The sequence below is a fragment of the Hyperoodon ampullatus genome, assembly GCF_949752795.1.
Source record: "Hyperoodon ampullatus genome assembly, chromosome: 2".
Lineage (NCBI taxonomy): Eukaryota > Metazoa > Chordata > Mammalia > Artiodactyla > Ziphiidae > Hyperoodon > Hyperoodon ampullatus.
In genome coordinates this window covers 102,633,939-102,656,509 of record NC_136915.1, presented here as the reverse complement: position 1 = coordinate 102,656,509, position 22,571 = coordinate 102,633,939, and the positions used below count along the sequence as shown (strand labels likewise).

At 35.8% G+C, this 22,571-nt stretch overlaps 1 protein-coding gene across 3 annotated transcripts in view; it reads right to left on the bottom strand.

The window, feature by feature from the left end:
• The window catches only part of SYCP1 (synaptonemal complex protein 1), a gene marked incomplete at both ends in the record, with an annotated part of 173,875 nt that overhangs the window by 48,200 nt on the left and 103,104 nt on the right, over window positions 1-22,571 (bottom strand). For 2 of the 3 annotated variants that reach the window (XM_079698200.1, XM_079698201.1), the window contains 2 exons: window positions 17,193-17,255; window positions 17,426-17,488. In XM_079698200.1, coding sequence (XP_079554326.1) covers window positions 17,193-17,255; window positions 17,426-17,488 — 126 coding nt within the window. Of the gene's footprint in view, window positions 1-17,192; window positions 17,256-17,425; window positions 17,489-21,471; window positions 21,535-22,571 lie in introns of all 3 variants that reach the window. The other variant, XM_079698199.1, reaches the window with a different exon arrangement.

The window sequence follows — 22,571 nt, the reverse complement described above, 5'->3', positions numbered from 1 at the left end:
GGTTTGTGGGCACATACACTCAGGAGTTAGGCTAGGCCAGAGTCTGAGCAGCCTCCATAGCTCCAACAGTGGGTCCAGGTACATGATTACTGCAGTCCTTGGACCTGACTTCAGTAGGTCTGCGGTGGTGGCCTGGTGAAAATAACGCCTAAGAGACACCAGGGCCAATCAATTGCTGGCATACCCACAGTTAAGGTGGGCCACGAGCACTGCCAACAAAAATGTACTTTGTGAGCCCACACAATGGGTAAAACGTGACACAACAGAGCACACTCATAGGTGAAGAGTTTCAGAGGAGTAATATTTAGCGGCGTCTCTCCCAGTGGGAATGCTCCAATCCTGCCTATCTAGCACTGCAGATCAGAAATACAGCTCCAAAACAGATCTGGGGGCCTCTACTCCAAGAACTGGGGAGCAAACCCTGCCCCTGACAGGGCTGTGACAATCACAGAGCAAAGAGGAGGCCTCACTCAATATCCAGTGCAGGCTCTGGTCACCACAACTTCCTATCAAGGGGATAACGGCCAGCATACACTAGGAAACAGGTGGCAGACATCCGTACTAAAAACAGCCCTCAAACCAAAAAATATTAAACACACAGAGACTACAGAAGGAAGTTCCCACATAAAAATAGCCCTCCAACACAGTGTGAGGTTCTGGCATCGGGAGAAAGAACCACCAGAGCATTTGGCTTTGAAGGCCAGTGGGGCTTGAGTGCGGGAGCCCAACAGAGCTGAGGGATACAGAGACTCCATTCTTAGAGAACGCACACAGGGTCTCATATGCATGGGGACCCAGCACAAAGCAGTATCTCCAAAGGAACCTGGGCTACACATACCTAGGGGTCTTGGGAGGTCTCCTAGGGAGGCACGGGTCAGCTGTAGCTCACTGTGGAAGCAAGGACACTGGTTGCGGAGGCCTTAGGGAATACTGATCCGCATAAGAACTCCTGGAGGTTCCAATTTCAGCACCAAGACCCAGCCCCACAAACAGCATTCAGGCTCCAGCGCTGGAACATCTCAGGCCAAACAACCAGCAGGATAGGAATACAACCCCACCCATCAGTAGACAGGCTGCCTAAAGGAGTACTGAGCTCACAGCCACCTCAAAACATAACCCTTGACACAGTCCTGCCCACCAGACAGACAAGACCCAGCTCCACCCACCAGAAGGCAGGCACCAGTCCCTCCCACCAGGAAGCCTCCACAAGGCCCCAGACCAAACTCTTCCACCAAGGGGCAGACACAAGAAGCAAGAGGAACTATGATCCCGCAGCCTGCGGAAAGGAGACCACAAAAACAGAAAGTTAGACAAAATGAGATGACAGAGAAATATGTTTCAGATGAAGGAAAAAGATAAAAACCCACAAGAACAACTAAATGAAGAGGACAGAGGCAACCTACCCAAAAAAGAATTCAGAGTAACAATACTAAAGATGATCCAAAATCTCAGAAAAAGAATGGAGGCACAGACCAAGAAGATACAAGAAATGTTTAATGCTTCCCTAGTGGCACAGTGGTTGAGAGTCTGCCTGCCGATGCAGGGGACACGGATGCATGCCCCGGTCCGGGAAGATCCCACATGCCGCAGAGCGGCTAGGCCCATGAGCCATGGCCGCTGAGCCTGTGCGTCCGGAGCCTGTGCTCTGCAACGGGAGAGGCCACAACAGTGAGAGGCCCGCGTACCGCCAAAAAAAAAAAAAAAAAAAAAAAAAGAAATGTTTAACAAAGAGCTACAAGATTTAAAGAACAGAGATGAACAATACAACAAATGAAATGAAAAATACACTAGAAGGAATCAATAGCAGAATAACTGAGGCAGAAGAATGCACAAGTGAGCTTGAATACAGAATGGTGGAAATCACTGCCACAGAACAGAATAAAGAAAAAAGAGTTAAAAGAAATGAGGACAGTCTCAGAGACCTCTGGGACAACATTAAATGTACCAAATTTGCATTATACAGGTCCCAGAAGGAGAAGAGAAGAGAAAGGGCCTGAGAAAATATTTGAAGAAATTATAGTCAAAAATTTCCCTAATATGAGAAAGGAAACACTCACTCAAGGCCAGGAAGCACAGAGAGTCCCATACAGGATAAACCCAAGGAGGAACATGCCAAAACACATATTAATCAGACTGAAAAAAATTAAATACCAAGAAAAAATTATTAAAAGCAACAAGGAAAAAGTGACAAATAATATACAAGGGAAAACCCATAAGGCTATCAGTTGATTTTTCAGCAGCAACTCTGTAGGCCAGAAGGGAGTGGCAGAATATATTTAAAGTGATGAAAGGGAAAGACCTACAACCAAGAATACTTTACCCAGCAAGGCTCTCATTCAGATTCCAGGGAGAAATCAAAAGCTTTAAAGATAAGCAAAAGCTAAGAGAATTCAGCACTACCAAACCAGCCTTACAAAGAATGCTAAAAGAACTTCTCTAGGTGGGCGGAAAAAAAGAGGCCACAACCAGAAACAAGAAAATCACAAATGGGAAAACTGACTGGTAAAGGCAAACATACAGTAAAAGTAAAAATTCATCTACATACAAATATATCAAAACCAGCAACCGTGAGGAGAGTACAAAAGCAGGAAATGGGAAATGCATTTGAAATTAAGATACCAGCAACTTAAACCAACCTTGTACATATAAAGATTGCTATATCAAAACCTCATGGGAACTGCAAACAAAAAACAATAGAATCACACACAAAGAAGAAAAAGCAACGCAAACACAACACTAAAAGATAGTCATCAAATCACAAGAGAAGAGAACAAAAGAGGAAGGGAAGAAAAATCACCTACAAAAACAAATCCAAAACAATTAAGAAAATGGCAATAAGAACATACATACCAACAATTACCTTAATTGTAAATAGATTAAATGCTCCAACCAAAAGAGGCAGACTGGCCAAAAGAATAAAAAAAAGACCCATATATATGCTAGAAGAGACCCACTTCAGATCTACGGACACATACAGACTGAAAGTAAGGAGATGGAAAAAGGTATTCCATAAAAATGGAAATCAAAAGAAATCTGGAGTAGCAGCACTCATATCAGACAAAACAGACTCTAAAATAATGACTATTACAAGAGAAAAAGAAGGACACTACATAATAACCAAGGGATAAATCCAACAAGATACAACAATTGTAAATATTTATGCACCCAACATAGAAGCACCTCAATACATAAGGCAAATGCTAACAGCCATAAAAGGGGAAATCGACAGTAACACAATGATAGTAGGGGACTTTAACACCCCACTTTCACCAATGGACAGATCATCCAAAATGAAAATGAATAAGGTAACACAAGCTTTAAATGATACATTAAACAAGATGGATTTAATTGATATTTATACGACATTCCACCTAAAAACAACAGAATACACTGTCTTCTCAAGTGCTCATGGAACAATTCTGCAGTATAGATCATATCTTGGGTCACAAATCAAGCCCTGGAAATTTTAAGAAAATTGAAATCATATCAAGTATCTTTTCCAACCACAAGGCTATGAGACTAGATATCAATTACAGGAAAAAAATCTGTAAAAAATACAAACATATGGAGGATAAACAATACAGTACTAAATAACCAAGAGATCACTGAAGAAATCAAAGAGGAAATCAAAAAATACCTAGAAACAAATGACAATGAAAACACTACGACCCAAAACCTATGGGATGCAGCAAAAGCAGTTCTAAGAGGGAAGTTTATAGCAATACAATCCTACCTCAAGAAACAAGAAACATCTCAAATAAAACCTAACCTTACACCTAAAGCAATTAGAGAAAGAAGAAAAAAAAAAACCCAAAGTTAGCAGAAGGAAAGAAATCATAAAGATCAGATCAGAAATAAATGAAAAAGAAATGAAGCAAAGAAATAAGATCAATAAAACTAAAAGCTGGTTCTTTGAGAAGATAAACAAAATTGAGAAACCATTAGCCAGACTCACCAAGAAAAAAAAGGAGAAGACTCAAATCAACAGAATTAGAAATGAAAAAGGAGAAGTAACAACTGACACAAAAAATACAAAGGATCACGAGAGATTACTACAAGCAACTATATGGCAATAAAATGGACAACCTGTAAGAAACGGACAATTTCTTAGAAAAGCACAACCTTCTGAGACTGAACCAGGAAGAAGTAAAAAATATAAACAGATTAATCACAAGCACTGAAATGGAGATTGTGATTAAAAATCTTCCAAAAAACAGAAGCCCAGGACCAGATGGTTTCACAGGCGAATTCTATCAAACATTTATAGAAGAGCTAAAACCTACCCTTCTCAAACTCTTCCAAAATACAGCAGAGGGAGGAACACTCCCAAACTCATTCTACAAGGCCACCATAACCCTGATACCAAAACCAGACAAAGATGTCACAAAGAAAGAAAACTACAGGACAAATTCACTGATGAACATAGGTGTCAAAATCCTCAACAAAATACTAGTAAACAGAATCCAACAATACTTAAAATGACCATACACCATGATCAACTAGAGTTTATCACAAGAATGCGAAGATTCCTCAATATATGCAAATCAATGTGATACACCACATTAACAAACTGAAGGATAAAAACCATATGATAATCTCAATAGATGCAGAAAAAGCTTCTGACAAAATTCAGCACCAATTTATGATAAAAGCTCTCCAGAAAGTAGGCATAGAGGAACCCTACATCAACATAATAAAGGTCATATATGACAAACCCACAGCCAACATGGTCCTCAATGGTGAAAACCTGAAACCGTTTCCTCTAATATCAGGAAGAAGACAAGGTTGCCCACTCTTGCCACTATTATTCAACATAGTTTTGGAAGTTTCAGCCACAGCAATCAGATAAGAAAAAGAAATAAAAGGAATACAAATTGGAAAAGAAGAAGTGAAACTGTCACTGTTTGCAGATGACATGATACCATACATAGAGAATCCTAAAGATGCTACCTGAATACCACTAGAGGTAATCAATGAATTTGGTAGAGTAGCAGGATACAAAATTACTGCACAGAAATCTCTTGCATTCCTTTACACTAGTGATGAAAAGTCTGAAAGAGAAATCAAGGAAACACTGCCATTTACCATTGCAACAAAAAGAATAAAATACCTAGGCATAAACCTACCTAAGGAGGCAAAAGACCTGTATGTAGAAAACTATAAGACACTGATGAAAGAAATTCAAGATGATACCAACAGATGGAGAGATATACTATGTTCCCAGATTGGAAGAATCAACATTGTGAAAATGACTATACTACCCAAAGCAATTTACACATTCAATGCAATCCCTATCAAACTACCAATGGCATTTTTCACAGAACTAGAACAAAAAATTGCACAATTTGTATGGAAACACAAAAGACCCCGAATAGCCAAACAATCTTGAGAAAGAAAAATGGTGCTGGAGGAATTAGGCTCCCGGATTTCAGACTATACTACAAAGCTAAGTAATGAAGACAATACAGTACTGGCACAAAAACAGAAATACAGATCAATGGAACAGGAGAGAAAGCCCAGAGATAAACACATGTACATACGGTCAACTTATATTTGATAAAGGAGGCAAGAGTATACAATGGAGAAAAGACAGCCTCTTCAATAAGTGGTGCTGGGAAAACTGGACAGCTACATGTAAAAGAATGAAATTAGAACCCTTCCTAACACCATACACAAAATTAAACTCAAAATGGATTAAAGACCTAAATGTAAGGGCAGACAATATAAAACTCTTAGAGGAAAACATAGGCAGAATACTCTATGACATAAATCACAGCAAGATCCATTTTGACCCACCTCCTAGAGGAATGGAAATATGAACAAATGGGACCTAATGAAACTTAAAAGCATTTGCACAGCAAAGGAAACCATAAATATAGACGAAAAGACAACCCTCAGAATGGGAGAAAAGATTTGCAAATGAAGCAACTGACAAAGGATTAATCTCAAAAATATACAAGCAGCTCATGCAGCTCAATATAAAAAAAGCAAACAACCCAATCCAAAAATGGGCAGAAGACCTAAATAGACATTTCACCAAAGGAGATATACAGATGGCCAAAAAACACATGAAAAGATGGTCAACATCACTAATCATTAGAGAAATGTAAATCAAAACTACAATGAGGTATCACCTCACACCAGTCAGAATGGCCATCATCAAAAAATCTACAAACAATAAGTGCTGGAGAGGGTGTGAAGAAAAAGGAACCCTCTTGCACTGTTGGTAGGAATGTAAATTGATACAGCCACTATGGAGAACAGTATGGAGGTTCCTTAAAAAACTAAAAATACAACTACCATGTGACCCAGCAATCCCACTGCTGGGCATATACCCTGAGAAAACCATAATTCAAAAAGAGTCATGTACCGCAATGTTCATTGCAGCAATATTTACAATAGCCAGGACATGGAAGCAACCGAAGTGTCCAACAACAGATGAATGGATAAAGAAGATGTGGCACATATATACAGTGGAATATTACTCAGCCATAACAAGAAATGAAATTGAGTTATTTGTAGTGAGGTGGATGGACCCAGAGTCTGTCATACAGAGTGAAGTAAATCAGAAAGAGGAAAACAAATACCGTATGCTAACACATAGATATGGAATCTAAAAAACAAAATGGTTCTGATGAACTAGGGGCAGGACAGGAATAAGGACACAGACGTAGAGAATGGACTTGACAACACGGGGAGGGGAATGGGTAAGCTGGGACAAAGTGAGAGAGTAGCATTGACACATGTACACTACCAAATGTAGAACAGATAGCTAGTGGGAAGCAGCTGCATGGCAGAGGAAGATTAGTTCGGTGCTTTGCAACCACCTAGAGGGGTGGGATAACAGGGAGACACATGAGTGAGAGGTTATGGGGATATACGTATGCATATAGCTGACTCACTTTGTTATACAGCAGAAACTAACACAACACTGTAAAGCAATTATACTTCAATAAAGATGTTAAAAAAATAAAAAAAATAAAGACTGTTACAAGGGATAAGGAAGAACACTACATAACGATCAAGGGAACAATCCCAGAAGATATAACAATTGTAAAAATATATGCACCCAACATAGGAGCACCTCAATATATAAGGCAAATGCTAACAACCATAAAAGGGGAAATTGACAGTAACACAATAAAAGTGGGGGACTTTAACACCCCACTTATACCAATGGACAGATCATCCAGACAGAAAATCAATAAGGAACCACAGGCCTTAAATGACACATTAGACCATTCAGACTTAACTGATATTTATAAAACATTCTATCCAAAAGCATCAGAATACACTTTCTTCTCAAATGCACACAAAATGTTCTCTAGGATAGATCACATCTTGGACCACAAATCAATCCTTGGTAAATTTAAGACAATGGAAATCATATCAAGCATCTTCTCCAATCACAACGCTCTGAAATTAGAAATAAATTACAGGAGGGGCTTCCCTGGTGGTGCAGTGGTTAAGAATCCACCTGCCAGTGCAGGGGACATGGGTTTGAGCCCTGGTCTGGGAAGATCCCACACGCCGCGGAGCAACTAAGCCCGTGCACCACAACTACTGAAGCCTGCACTCTAGAGCCCACGTACCACAACTACTGAGCCCACACACCTAGAGCCTGTGCTCCACAACAAAGAGAAGCCACCACAATGAGAAGCCCACGCACCGCAACAGAGTAGCCCCCGCTCACCAAACCTAAAAGAAAGCCTGTGAGCAGCAATGAGAAGCCAAAGCAGCCAAAAATAAAATAAGTAAATAAATAAATAAATAAATTTATTAAATATAAAAATAAAAGAAAGAAATTACAGGAAAAAACTGTAAAAAACACAAACACGAGGAGGCTAAACAATATGTTACTAAACAACCAATGGATCACTGAAGAAATCAAAGAGGAAATCAAAAAATACCTAGAGAAAAATGACAATGAAACATGACAATCTAAAATCTACAGGACACAGGAAAAGCAGTCCTAAGAGGAAAGTTTACAGCAATACAATATTACCTTAGGAAACAAGAAAAATATCAAATAAACAACTTAACCTTACACTTAAAGCAACTAGAGAAAGAAAAACACACAAAGCCCAAAGTTAGTAGAAGGAAAAAAATCATAAAGATCAGAACAGAAATAAATGAAATAGAGACAAAGAAAACAAGATCAATGAAACTAAAAGCTGGTTCCTTGAAAAGATAAATAAAATTGATAAACCTTTAGCCAGACTCATCAAGAAAAAAAGGGAAAGGGCTCAAATCAATAAAATTAGGACATTACTACAAGCAACTACACACCAATAAGATGGACAACCTAGAAGAAATGGACAAATTCTTAGAAGGGTACAATCTCCCAAGACTGAACCAGGAAGAAATAGAAAACATGAACAGACCAATCACAAGTACCGAAATTGAAACTGTGATTTTAAAATTTCCAACAAACAAAAGTCCAGAACCAGATGGCTTCACAGGCAAATTGTAGCAAACATTTAGAGAAGAGTTAATACCTATCCTTCTGAAACTCTTCAAAAAAATTGCAGAGAAAGAAACACTCCTAAGCTCATTTTATGAGGCCGCCATCACCCTGATACGAAAACCAGACAAAGACACCACAATAAAAGAAAATTACACACGGATGAACAGAGACACAAAAATCCTCAACAAAATACTAGCAAACCGAATCCAACAAACAATACGTTAAAAGTATCATACACCATGATCAAGTGGGATTTATCCCAGGGATGCAGGATTTTTCAATATATGCAAATCAGTGGGACACACCACATTAACAAACAAGAATAAAAACCATATGATCATCTCAGTAGATGCAGGAAAAGCTTTTGACAAAATTCAACACCCATTTATGATAAAAGCTCTCCAGGAAGTTGGCATAGAGGGAACCTACCTCAACATAATAAAGGCCATATATGACAAACCCACAGAAACCCTTATTCTCAATGGTGAAAAACTGAAAGCAGTGTATATATGTCCATGCCACTCTCTCACTTTGTCACAGCTTACCCTTCCCCCTCCCCATATCCTCAAGTCCATTCTCTAGTAGGTCATAGCTGATGGGAAGTAGCCGCATAGCACAGGGAGATCAGCTCGGTGCTTTGTGACCACCTAGAGGGGTGGGATAGGGAGGGTGGGAGGGAGGGAGACACAAGAGGGAAGAGATATGGGAACGTATGTATATGTATAGCTGATTCACTTTGTTATAAAGCAGAAACTAACACACCATTGTAAAGCAATTATAGTCCAATAAAGATGTAAAAAAAAAAAAAACTGAAAGCATTTCCTCTAAGATCAGGAACAAGACAAGGATGTCCACTCTTGCCACTTTTATCCAACATAGTTTTGGAAATCCTAGCCATGGAAAACAGAGAAGAAAAAGAAATAAAGGGAATCCATATTGCAAAGGAAAAAGTAAAACTGTCACTGTTTGCAGATGCCATGATACCATACACAGAAAATCCTAAAGATGCTTCCAGAAAACTACTATAGCTCATCAATGAATTTGGCAAAGTTGCAGGATACTAAATTAATACACAGAAATGTTGCATTCCTATACAAATAAATTAATACACAGAAATGTTGCATTCCTATACACTAACAACAAAAGATCAGAAAAAGAAATTGAGGAAACCATCCCATTTACCATCGCATCAAAAAGAATACAATACCTAGGAATAAACCTACCTAAGGAGGCAAAAGACCTGTACTCTGAAAGCTATAAGATGCTGATGAAAGAAATCAAAGATAACACAAACAGATGGAGAAATATACCACGTGCTTGGATTGGAAGAATCAATGTTGTCAAAATGACTATACTACCCAAGTCAATCTACAGACTCAATGCAACCCCAGCAAGTTACCAATGGCCTTTTTTACAGAAATAGAACCAAAAAAAATTTTTTATTTGTATGGAAACATAAAAGATCCCAAATAGTCAAAGCAATCTTGAGAAAGAAAAATGGAGCTGGAGGAATCAGACGCCCTGACTTCAGACAATACAAAGCTACAATAATCAAAACAGTATAATATTGGCACAAAAACAAAAATATAGCTCAATGCAACAGGATAGAAAGTCCAGAGATAAACTCACGCACCTATGGTGAACTGATCTATGACAAAGGAGGCAAGAATATACAATGGAGAAAAGACAGCCTCTTCAATAACCAGTGCTGGGAAAACTGGACAGCTTTATGAGAAAGAATGAAATTAGAACACTCCCTAACACCATACACAAAAATATACTAAAAATGGATTAAAGACCTAAATGTAAGGCCGGATACTATAAAACTCTTAGAGGAAAACATAGGCAGAACACTCTCTGACATAATTGTAGCAATATCTTTTTGGATCCACCTCCTAGAGTAACTAAAATAAAAATAAACAAATGGGACCTAACTAAACTTAAAGGCTTTGCACGGCAAAGGAAGCCATAAACAAAATGGAAAGACAACCCACAGAACAGGAAAAATATTTGCAAGCAAAATGACTGACAAGGGATTAATCTCCAAAATATACAAACAGCTCACACAGCCCAATATTAAAAAAACAAACAATCCAATCAAAAACTGGGCAGAAGATCTAAATAGACATTTCTCCAAAGAAGATATAAAGATGGGCAAAAGCACATGAAAAGATGGTCAACATCACTTATTACTAGAGAAATGCAAATAAAAACTACCATGAGGTATCACCTCACACCTGTCAGAATGGCCATCCTCAAAAAAATCTACAAACAATAAACAAATGCTGAAGAGGTTGTGGAGAAAAGGGAACCCTCCTACACTGTTGGTTGGAATGTAAATTGGTAAAATGTAAATTGGTACAACCATTATATATATATATATATATATATATACACAATACAGTACGCTATATATACATATATTACTGATTCACTTTGCTGTACATGTGAAACTAACACATTGTTAATCAACTATACTCAAATAAAAATTTTTTAAACCATAATGAGATATTACCTCACACCTGTCAGAATGACTATCCTCAAAGACAACAAATAACAAGCATTGATGAGGATGTGGAGAAAAGGGAACCCTCATGCACTGTCAGTAGAAATATAAATTTGTACAGCCACTATGGAAAACAGTATGGAAATTCCTCAGAAAATTAAAAAAGAACACTACCCTATGATGCAGCAATTCCATTTCTGGGTGTTTCTCTGAGGAAAACAAAAACACTAATTCGAAATATATATGTACCCCTATGTTCCTTGTAGCATTATTTACAATAGTCAAGATATAGAAGCAACCTAAATGTCCATCAACAGATGAATCAATAAAATTTCAACCATTCTTGTAGGTAGGTGTGAGACCTATGTAGTCATACAATGCTCTCTGATTAGTTTCCAGCCTATTTTGAATTTTTTAAGAATACTTGAAATAGGTGCCCCATCTTTTCATTTTGCACTGAGCCCTGCATATTATGTGGCTAGTCCTGCTTAGGGGTGTAGTGATATCCCATTGTGATTTTATTTTTATTTCTGTAACTAATAGTGTTAAATATTTCTTCATGAGCTAATCAGTCATTAGTATATTTCCTTTGTGAAGTGTCTATTCAAGTCTTTTGCCCACTTTTTAATTTTTATTATGGTAAAATAGCCATAACATAAAATTTACCATTGTAACCTTTCTAAACCATACAGTTCATTTACATGGTTATGCAACCAATCCCCAGAACTCTTTATCTCATAAAACTGAAACTCTATACCTATTATATAATTCCCCACTACCCCCCTCCCACAGTCCCTGACAACCACCACTCTCTAGCCCATAAATTTGACAACTCTAGATACCTCACATAAGTAGAATAATATTTGTCTTTTTGTGACTGGCTTCTTTCACTTAGCTTATGTCCCCAAGGTTTATTCATGCTGTAGCATATATCAGAATTTCCTTCTTTCTTAAGGCTGGGTAAAATTTCATTGTATGTATATACCACATATTGTTTGTCTACTCATTAGTCAATGAATGTTGAGTTGCTTCTACCTTTCAGCTATTGTGAATAATGCTGCTAAAAACACGAGTGTATACATATTTCTTTCAGACCCTACTTTCAATTCTTTAGGTATATACACAGAGTGGAATTACCAGATCATATGTTAATTCAATTTTTAATTTTTGAGTAGCCACCAGACTGCTTTCCATAGCATTGGCACCATTTGACATCCCACCAACAGCGTACAAGGATTCCAATTTCTCTAAAATTTCACAAACATTTGTTATGTTCTTTTTTTTCTTTAATAGTACCCATCCTAATGGATGTGAGGTGGCATCTCACTGTGGTTTTGATTTGCATTTTCCTAATGAATAGTGATGTTGAAGATCTTTTCATGTATCTATATAACATTTATACATCTTCTGTGGAGAAATGTTTATTCAAGTCCTTTGCCCATTTCCAATCCAGGTTGTTTGTAGTTGTCTTTTGCCAATTTTGAATTGGAATATTTGTCTTTTAGTGTTGAGTTTTAAGAGTTCTTTATATATTCTGGATATATGTTATTTGTCAAACAAATATTTTTGTCAGTATTTTCGCCTTCTTTGTACTTTGCCTATTTTCTTTTTTTTTTCTTGCAGTACGTGGGCCTATCACTGTTGTAGCCTCTCCCGTCGCGGAGCACAGGCTCTGGACGCGCAGGCTCAGAGGCCATGGCTCACGGGCCTAGCCACTCCGCGGCATGTGGGATCTTCCCGGACCGGGGCACGAACCCCCGTCACCTGCATCGGCAGGCGGACTCTCAACCACTGCGCCACCAGGGAAACCCGCCTATTTTCTTAATGATACCTTTTGATATGTAGATCTTTCAGATTTTGATGAAGTCTAATTTATAATATTTTTATGAATATTGCTAGTTCACTTACTAGTAAACTAGTGACTTTGTAGAAACCTTAGAATTTTCAGTGTAGAAACCTTAGAATTTTCAGTGTAGACCATCACATCACTTAAGAAGAAACAGTTTTACATATTGTTTTACAATCTATATAACTTTATTCCTTTTTCTTGCCTTAATGTACTAGCTAGAACCTCCAGTACAACGTTGAATGGGGTAGTAAAAGCAGACATTGTTCTTGATACTAAAGAGAAAGTATTCAGTCTTTCATCATTAAGTACGATGCTAGCTCTAGGTATTTTATAGGTATTCTGTATTAGACTGATAAAGTCTCCTTTTATACCTAGTTTTGTTGAAAATTTTTTATCAAGAATGAGTGCTGAATTTTGTCAAATGTTTCTCTGCAATCATTGAGCTGATTATATTTTTTTAGTTAATCACTTGATACAGTAAATTACACTGATAGTTTCAAATTTTAAACCTAACTTAAATTTCAAAACCCCCCACTTACTCAATGTAATATGGTTTTAATATATTGCTAGATTATATTTACTGGTATTTTGTTAAGCGTTTTATGTCTCTATAAAGGATACTGGTCTGTAATTTTTTTTCTTGTAATATCTTTATCACGATTTTGTATCAAACAACTAGTTGGGAATTGTTTCCCTTCTTCTATTTCTTGAAAGAATTTGTAGAACACTGGCATTATTTCTTCCTGAAGTGTGTGTTAGAATTCACCTGAGAACTTCCAGATCAGGATTTTCTCTAGGAGATTTTTTTTTGAATTTTATTTAATTTTTTTATACAGCAGTTTCTTGTTAGTTATCTATTTTATACATATTGGTGTATATATGTCAATCCCAATCTCTCAATTCATCCCACCACACCACCACCCCCCACTTCCCCCCTTGGTGTCCATACGTTTGTTCTCTACATCTGTCTCTATTTCTGCCCTGCAAACCGGTTCATCTGTACCATTTTTCTGGATTCCACAAATATGCGTTAATATATGATATTTGTTTTTCTCTTTCTGACTTGTTTCACTCTGTATGACAGTCTTTAGGTCCAACCACATCTCTACAAATGACCCAATTTCGTTCCTTTTTATGGATAAGTAATATTCCATTGCATATATGTACCACATCTTCTTTATCCATTCGTCTGTCAGTGGGCACTTAGGTTGCTTCCATGACCTTGTTATTGTAAATAGTGCTGCAATGAACACTGGGGTGCATGTGTCTTTCTGAATTATAGTTTTCTCTGGGTATATGCCCAGTAGTGGGATTGCTGGGTCACATGGTAGTTCTATTTTTAGTTTTTCTAGGAACTTCCATACTGTTCTCCATAGTGGCTGTATCAATTTACATTCCAACAAACAATGTAAGAGGGTTCCCTTTTCTCCACACCCTCTCCAGCATTTGTTTGTAGATTTTTTTGATGATGGCCATTCTGACCGGTGTGAGGTGATATCTCATGGTAGGTATGATTTGCATTTCTCTAATAATTAGTGATGTTGGGCATCTTTTCATGTGCTTTTAGCCATCTGTATGTCTTCTTTGGAGAAATGTCTATTTAGATCTCCTGCCCATTTTTTGATTGGGCTGTTTGTTTTTTTGATATTGAGCTGCATGAACTGTTTATATATTTTGGAGACTAATCCTTTGTCTGTTGATTTGTTTGCAAATATTTTCTCCCATTCTGAGGGCTGTCTTTTTGTCTTGTTTATAGTTTCCTTTGCTGTGCAAAAGTTTTTAAGTTTCATTAGGTCCCATTGATTATTTTTGTTTTTATTTCCATTACTCTAGGAGGTGGGTTAGAAAAGATCTTGCTGTGATTTATGTCATAGAGTGTTCTGCCTATGTTTTCCTCTAAGTGTTTTATAGTGTCTGGTCTTACATATAGGTCTTTAATCCATTTTGAGTTTATTTTTGTGTATGGTGTTAGGGAGTGTTCTAATTTCATTCTTTTACAAGTAGCTGTCCAGTTTTCCCAGCACCACTTATTGAAGAGACTGTCTTTTCCCCATTGTATATCCTTGCCTCCTTTGTCATAGATTAGTTGACCATAGGTGCGTGGGTTTATCTCTGGGCTTTCTATCCTGTTCCATTGATCTATATTTCTGTTTTTGTTCCAGTGCTACATTGTCTTGATTACTATAGCTTTGTAGTATAGTCTGAAGTCAGGGCGTCTGATTCCTCCAGCTCCATTTTTCTTTCTCAAGATTGCTTTGGTTATTCACGGTCTTTTGTGTCTTTATACAAATTTTAAGATTTTTTTCTTCTAGTTCTGTGAAAAATGCCATTGGTAGTTTGATAGGGATTGCACTGAATCTGTAGATTGCTTTGGGTAGCATAGTCATTTTCACAATATTGATCCTTCCAATCCAAGAACATGGTATATCTCTTCTCTAGGAGATTTTTGATGACAAATTCAATTTCCCTGATATATGCCTCTTCAGATGTACTGTTTCATCTTGTGTCAGTTTTTAGGAAGTTAGGTTTTCCAAGAAATTTGCCCATATATACAATGGAATATTACTCAGCCATAAAAAGGAACGAAATTGGGTCATTTGCAAAGACGTGGATGGACCTAAAGACTGTCATACAGAGTGAAGTAAGTCAGAAGGAGAAAAACAAATATCATATATTAACGCATATATGTGGAATCTAGAAAAAATGGTACAGATGAGCTGGTTTGCAAAGCTGAAACAGAGACACAGATGTAGAGAACAAACGTATGGACAGCAAGGGGGAAAAGCGGGGGTGGGGGTGGTGGTGGCGGTGGGAAGAGTTGGGAGATACATATGTATGCTAATATGTATAAAATCGATAACTAATAAGAATCTGCTGTATAAAAAAAGTTAAATTTAATTAAATTTTTTTAAAAAAGAAATTTGCCCATTTCATCCAAGTTTCAAATTTATTGATATAATGTTGTCCATGACATTCCTTTGTTATCCTTTTAATATTTACAGTATCTATATGGTAATGTCCTATTTTATTCCTGCCTTCAGTGAATTTTACTTTCTCTCCTTTTGTAATCAACCCTGCTAGGGGCTTATCAATTTTATTAATATTTTCAAAGAATCAACTTTTGATTTCATTAATTTTTGTCTTTGTCTCTCTTATTTCTTTGATCTCTCTTTTCATTATTATTATTTCCTTTGGTCTACTTTCTATGGGTTTCATTTGCTCACCTCTTTTCAGTATCTGGATGAAAACCTAGGTCATTTCTCCTTTTCTAAAATAAACATTATTTATAAATTTCCCTACAAGAACTGCTTCAGTTGCATCCCACAAATTTTGGCATACTGTATTTCTATGATCATTCCATTTAAAATAATTTCTAATTTTCCTTGTGATTTCTTCTTTGGTTCATGAGATATTTACTAGTATAATGCTTAATTTCCAAATATTTAGGCTTTTCCAGATATCCTATGGTTACTTATTTGTAATTTAATTCTATTGTAGTGAGAGAATAAACTCTATAAGACTTTAATATTTTTAAATGTATGGCCCAGCATATGGTCTATCTTGGTAAACAACCTATGTGCACTTCAAAAGAATTTACAGTTGTAGCTATAATGTTCTACAAATGTCAATTAAGTCAAGGTAGTTAATAGTGTTGTTCAAATTTTGTATATTCTTACCAATTTTCTTCTAGTTGCATCAATTGCTGAAAGAGGGCTATTACAACCCCCAAATATAATAATGAAATTATCTATTTCTCATTTTAGTTTTTTAAGTTTTTACTTCACATATATTGAAGCTCTGCTATTAAGAACAAATACTTTCATGACTGTTATATCTTCCTGATGAACTGATGCCTTTATCATTATCAAATGCCCCTTAGGATCTCTGATAATACTCCTTGTATTTCAATCTATTTTATGTGTTATAAAAACTGTCATTCCAGCTTTTCTATGCTTACTGTTTGTATAGTATATGACATATCTTTTTCCATATTTTTACTTCAACTTCCTTTTATCTTTATATTTAATAAAGTGTGTCTCTTGCAGGGAGCATATAGTGTGGCCTTGACTTTTTTATCCAGACTAACAATTCCAAGGCTCCACCCCAAACCTACTCAAGCTCAATTTTCAATGTATGGGTAAGGAATATGAAGACATATATATACACACATGTACATATATTCTAAGATGCTTAGATGATTTTAACATAGATAAACCAAAGATGTGCACTCTACTACAACTAAAAGGATTGATCCCCACAATCTCAAAAGATAATGATTGAAAATAATTGCTACAAATAAAGGGCTTAAAATTCCTAAATTCTCATCTATGTGTTAGTATTTTTAAAACAAAAATAAGGATTCCAAATACCTTTATCTCATAAACATTCAGTTGCTTGCTTTCTGCAGTACTCCTTTTTTTTAAGGCCTTATTCTGTTAAAAGTTAAAAATAAAGAATTATGTTTAATATCAAAGTGATTCAAACTTGCACTGTTACTGACTTAGACTAAAATTACTAACGTAAAGGAAAGCATTATTCTCTAAAACTGTAGTGAAAACATAGATTTTTTTTTAATAGTTTTATTTTGAGAATCAGTACATACCTCCTGCTGGAGTTCTTCAATAATCTTGCTTTTATTTTCAACTTGTTTCCTTAAATTGTTACACTAAAAAATCAAGAGAAATTTAAAATATTTTGTTCAATATTCCAGTCAAAATAAATAATTTCAAACTAACCAAAATATTAGCATAGAGATCACTTCAAAAATCACGTCATTAAATAATTCAATTAATGTCAAAAATTATGTGAAGAAGTACAAATTTTAATAGATTATCTAAGTACAAATTTGAAAATCTTAAAATGTCTTAATCTACTTAAAGAACACATGAATTCAATTACTTTAAGGGAAAAGTACCTTTTACTCAATCCCATACAGAGGGCTGAATTATATAATTAATTGGATTTTGGAAAGCCAGCCAGAGGATTAACTATAATTTGTCTTCTTTCTTATTCATTATTCCCCATTTATCATTTATGAGATCTCTTTTATTTATTATATTTGGGGAAGGGGAATAATATAATACTCTATCTCCTCTATAATACTCTATCTCCTCCTAAATACATTCTAATTCCTCTTACAGAAATACCATCTAAATCATTTTTTTAATATCTCACTTTGAGGGACTATTTCACCTGGCTACACATGTAGAAGTGGATGAAGAGGTACTAGCCCAAGAAATATATGGAGTACCATAAAAGCAGCACAGATTTCTAAAGGGTCCTAAAACATCACAGATATATAAGCTGTTCTAATTTCCATCAAAGTAGAAAGAAAATCCAAAGGGAAAAACTTTTAATATCCATGATTAGCACAAAATGCTGTGTTAAATATTTTTCTTGAAACACTCATATGTAGTCATAGTCAGCAACTATTCTGAAACTGAATAAGGTATGATACTTAGGTTTACAAGTGATTTATTTTATCTAAATTTTAATGTGCACCATCCCCCTCAATGGTCTATTTCAGAAAACTCAAAAGAAAACTGAAGAAGGAAAGCCATAGAAAAGTGAGAAACATTTTACTCATTATCATGCCAATTGGCAGGTATAAACATATTAGGTGAAACTATTTGTGTATACAATTTTTTTTTTTTTTTTGCGGTACGCGGGCCTCTCACTGTTGTGTCCTCTCCTGTTGCGGAGCACAGGCTCCGGACACGCAGGCTCAGCGGCCATGGCTCACGGGCCCAGCCGCTCCACGGCATGTGGGATCTTCCCAGACCGGGGCACGAACCCGTGTCCCCTGCATCGGCAAGCGGACTCTCAACCACTGCGCCACCAGGGGAAGCCCCAATTTTTATTTATTAAAAAAATCAAGACTTCCATTTTTGACAGAAAAATCACCTAGATACTCTGAACAAATTTCCTGATAAAAATAATTTCAAAGTAAATGTCTAAAAAATAAGGAATCTGCCTACTTGAAATTACAACTTTAAAGTGTAGTAATAGCAGGTTTGGGGCTAGCATGAAAGGCAGCATTTGGCCTACGGGTATCTGCTGAACCTACCTAGGGTAAAAGAGATAGGAGATAAAACTCAGAGCTCACTAAAGGTAGAGAATCCAATAAGAGAACCCTGCATAAAGTCACAAACTCAAAGGACTAGTCAGTGAAAGTGTAAACAAGAAATAAATCTGCCACACTGAAGGGTACAGTAAGGAAACTTGTCTGTCTTGACCCTGGCACTAAGTAAATGGTATGAAAACTGTCCTGAAAATTTATAGCCACGAAGTGGCCTTATACTGGGGAGGAGAGCGGGGCGGTCATTTAGAGCTGGATTCATGCTATCTCTATAATCTCAAAAAACTTCAAATGGAGAATTTACTTTAAAATGGGCTCCTCGTTAGTAGTGTCCCCAAGAAAATCTTTCTGGGAGGATACCAATTTCAACACAAGCCTCAAAGAATTACCACAGGTGAAAAACCAAGGAATCAAAAAACATAAATAAGGCTCAAAGAATAAAAAGTCAGCAGAAAGAACAAAGAGCAAAATCAGACCTGAAAAAGATTCAGATATTGATATTATCAGACAAAGAATATCATATTAAAATATATTAAATATTTTTTAAAATTAAAGACTTGAAACTATGAAAAAGAAATGAGAGACCATAAAAGACAATTGAGCAGATTTTTTAAAGAACTAATTAAAACTTCAGTAATAAAAAATGTAATTAAAATTTAAAACTCAATAGACAGGAAAATAGGTTACTTCTTGGCCTTACCACATGAATGCTGAACAAATTTTTAAAATATCAGTTTGAAGTATCACCAGATTATTAACTTTGCCCCAAAAAGCACATGTTTTATGTATTTCTCCATTCTTCAGACCATCAAAACTTATTCCCTTGACCCTGAGAAAACCATAATTCAAAAAGAGTCATGTACCAAAATGTTCATTGCAGCTCTATTTACAATAGCCAGGAGATGGAAACAACCTAAGTGTCCATCATTGGATGAATGGATAAAGAAGATGTGGCACATATATACAATGGAATATTACTCAGCCATAAAAAGAAACAAAATTGAGCTATTTGTAATGAGGTGGATGGACCTAGAGTCTGTCATACAGAGTGAAGTAAGTCAGAAAGAGAAAGACAAATACCGTATGCTAACACATATATATGGAATTTAAGGGGAAAAAATGTCATGAAGAACCTAGGGGTAAGACAGGAATAAAGACACAGACCTACTAGAGAATGAACTTGAGGATATGGGGAGGGGGAAGGGTAAGCTGTGACAAAGCGAGAGAGTGGCATGGACATTAAATAAATAAATAAATAAATAAATAAATAAATAAATAAATAAATAAATAAATAAACTTATTCCCTTGAGAGTTAATATTGACGATCATATTTTTCTGCTACTCAGTTTTTCCTAAAAAAACTATCTTTATAACTGACATTACTACATATCATAAAAACCATCTTTATAACTGTAATTATGACAATTCAAAAAATATGTATATTTTACTAAAAGGATAATGACATCAGATCTATCAACTCTGTCATTTTGACTGGCCCATCTCACTGTCCCTTATTTCTGAATAAACTAATGAAAATTAAAGTAACTTAAGTTTTCAATCCTTTTAAATTTAAATAATATCCAAATTTAGGACTAATTAATATATTTGGTGGAATACCCAGAAATTCTTGAAAAGATTTTAAACTATTACAGTTATTTTTAAGTCAAATAATTCATGTACAAAAAATCAAAGAATTTTATTCACCAAAATTCTAGGTAGAAGAAAATAGTGTAATTATTAGAGGTCAGAGCTTCAGAAAGTGAACTATGCTTTCCAAAGGACTACTCACTGACTCACTATACAGAAAGTCAAGTTTAAGACAAGTGTGTGGTGAAGGGCAGAGAAGGGAAAAGTGAATTGGTGTTACCAGCCAGGCAGTAAAAACATTTCACATAAAGAAAGCAGAAATTTTTCTGCAGCTCCCTTGATTATAAGAATTGGAGAGATATCTAAGAGTGATTTTTAAAAGCATCTTGCCACAACAAATGCAGCTGCTAAGAGGATGAAATTTGGGGAAAGGGAAGAGATAGCTAAAGAGCAGTTTAATGAAGCTTTGCTCTTTGAAGCATTATGCAAAAACTCCTAATCCCAGAGCCTCTTCAAAGAAACTTGTAGTAAAAATCCTATACTATTCCTCGGGGAGGGGGAAGGGTAAGCTGGGACAAAGTGAGAGAGTGGCATGGACTTATATATACTACCAAATGTAAAATAGATAGCTAGTAGGAAGCGGCCACATAGCACAGGGCAATCAGCTCGGTGCTTTGTGACCACCTAGAGGGGTGGGATAGGGAGGGTGGGAGGGAGACACAAGAGGGAGGAGATATGGGGATATATGTATATGTATAGCTGATTCACTTTGTTATAAAGCAGAAACTAACACACTATTGTAAAGCAATTATACTCCAATAAAGATGTTAAAAAAAAAAATCCTATACTATTCCTGAAAGCCTTCAAAGTGGAATTGAGATTTCTTTGTACAGGACAATGTAAAGGTTGGCCCTAAAGAATCTAGCCATACATATTTTGTTACAAAGTCTCTATTCCTAAATATTTTTCACATTTGATAATACCTTGTTTTCTAATATCTTCATTTGTTTATCTTTTTTTACAACTTCACATCCAATGCTTCGAGCCTAAAAAACATTATTTGACATAAGATTTTTAAAAAATGTTAACAGAATTTCTATTTTCTGAGTATCTTTTAGATATGGAATTATAAAGCTTAGTCTTATATTTCTACAAAAACATTTATCAGCTCTCCCAGTTTAGTTCAGTAACCTTTTTTAAAAAAGAAATTCTTTTTGTGTCTATACGTCAATGTTCACTATTCTTAGCGTAGTAGTGCTTTACAATATTTTATTAGCTTTCCCAGTTTATACTGAGTTTTTTTAAACTATATATAAATGTTTATAATCTGTTAAATATGTCTTTCACAAACATTTGTTAAACTGAACTTTGTAACAATCCAATGATATAGAAAAGTAGGTATCATTATCCCCACTTTAGATATGAGAAAACAAAGGCTCAGATAAACTACGTATGAAATAATAAATGTCTGAACTAACGTAGTGGATTGGAATAAAAGAAGAGTGTAATGAATTTCAATGTCAGGCAAAATATCCAAGAAATATTTGCAATTTGAATTCTTTCCAGGAAACTGTTTCAATAGGTAAATTGAAATCCAACCATGGAAAGCTGAAACATGCTATCAATTTGTCTTGCATTTCATTTTTTTTTTCCTTAACTCATCATTAATATTTTCTACTTTGGTAAAATAAATTTAAGTTCTTAGTGGAAGATTTCTATTTTACATTAAACATCAAATTCATGTTTTTCCCTACACCAACAAAATTAGTGTTTTGAAGCAGCCTCTGATACAAATTTTTAAGCAGTGAATTACATACCAAGTCTTTAGGAGATTAAATTCATTTTTTTCGGGTTGAATTTAACTAATAAATATGAAACTCAAAGAAAAAATAGCTTTTTGAGAAAAAAATGTGATATAGTCTAACGAATGTTAGAAAGGCAGCTCTACCACTTCTTAGTCATGTAGCTTTTCAAGTTTTTACCTTTTGAAGGCCCTTCTAATTCATAAAATGAGAACAAAAATGACTTCCAGTTTAAGATAACATACATAATCTAGAATGTTCCTGGTTCATTACAAGCCCTT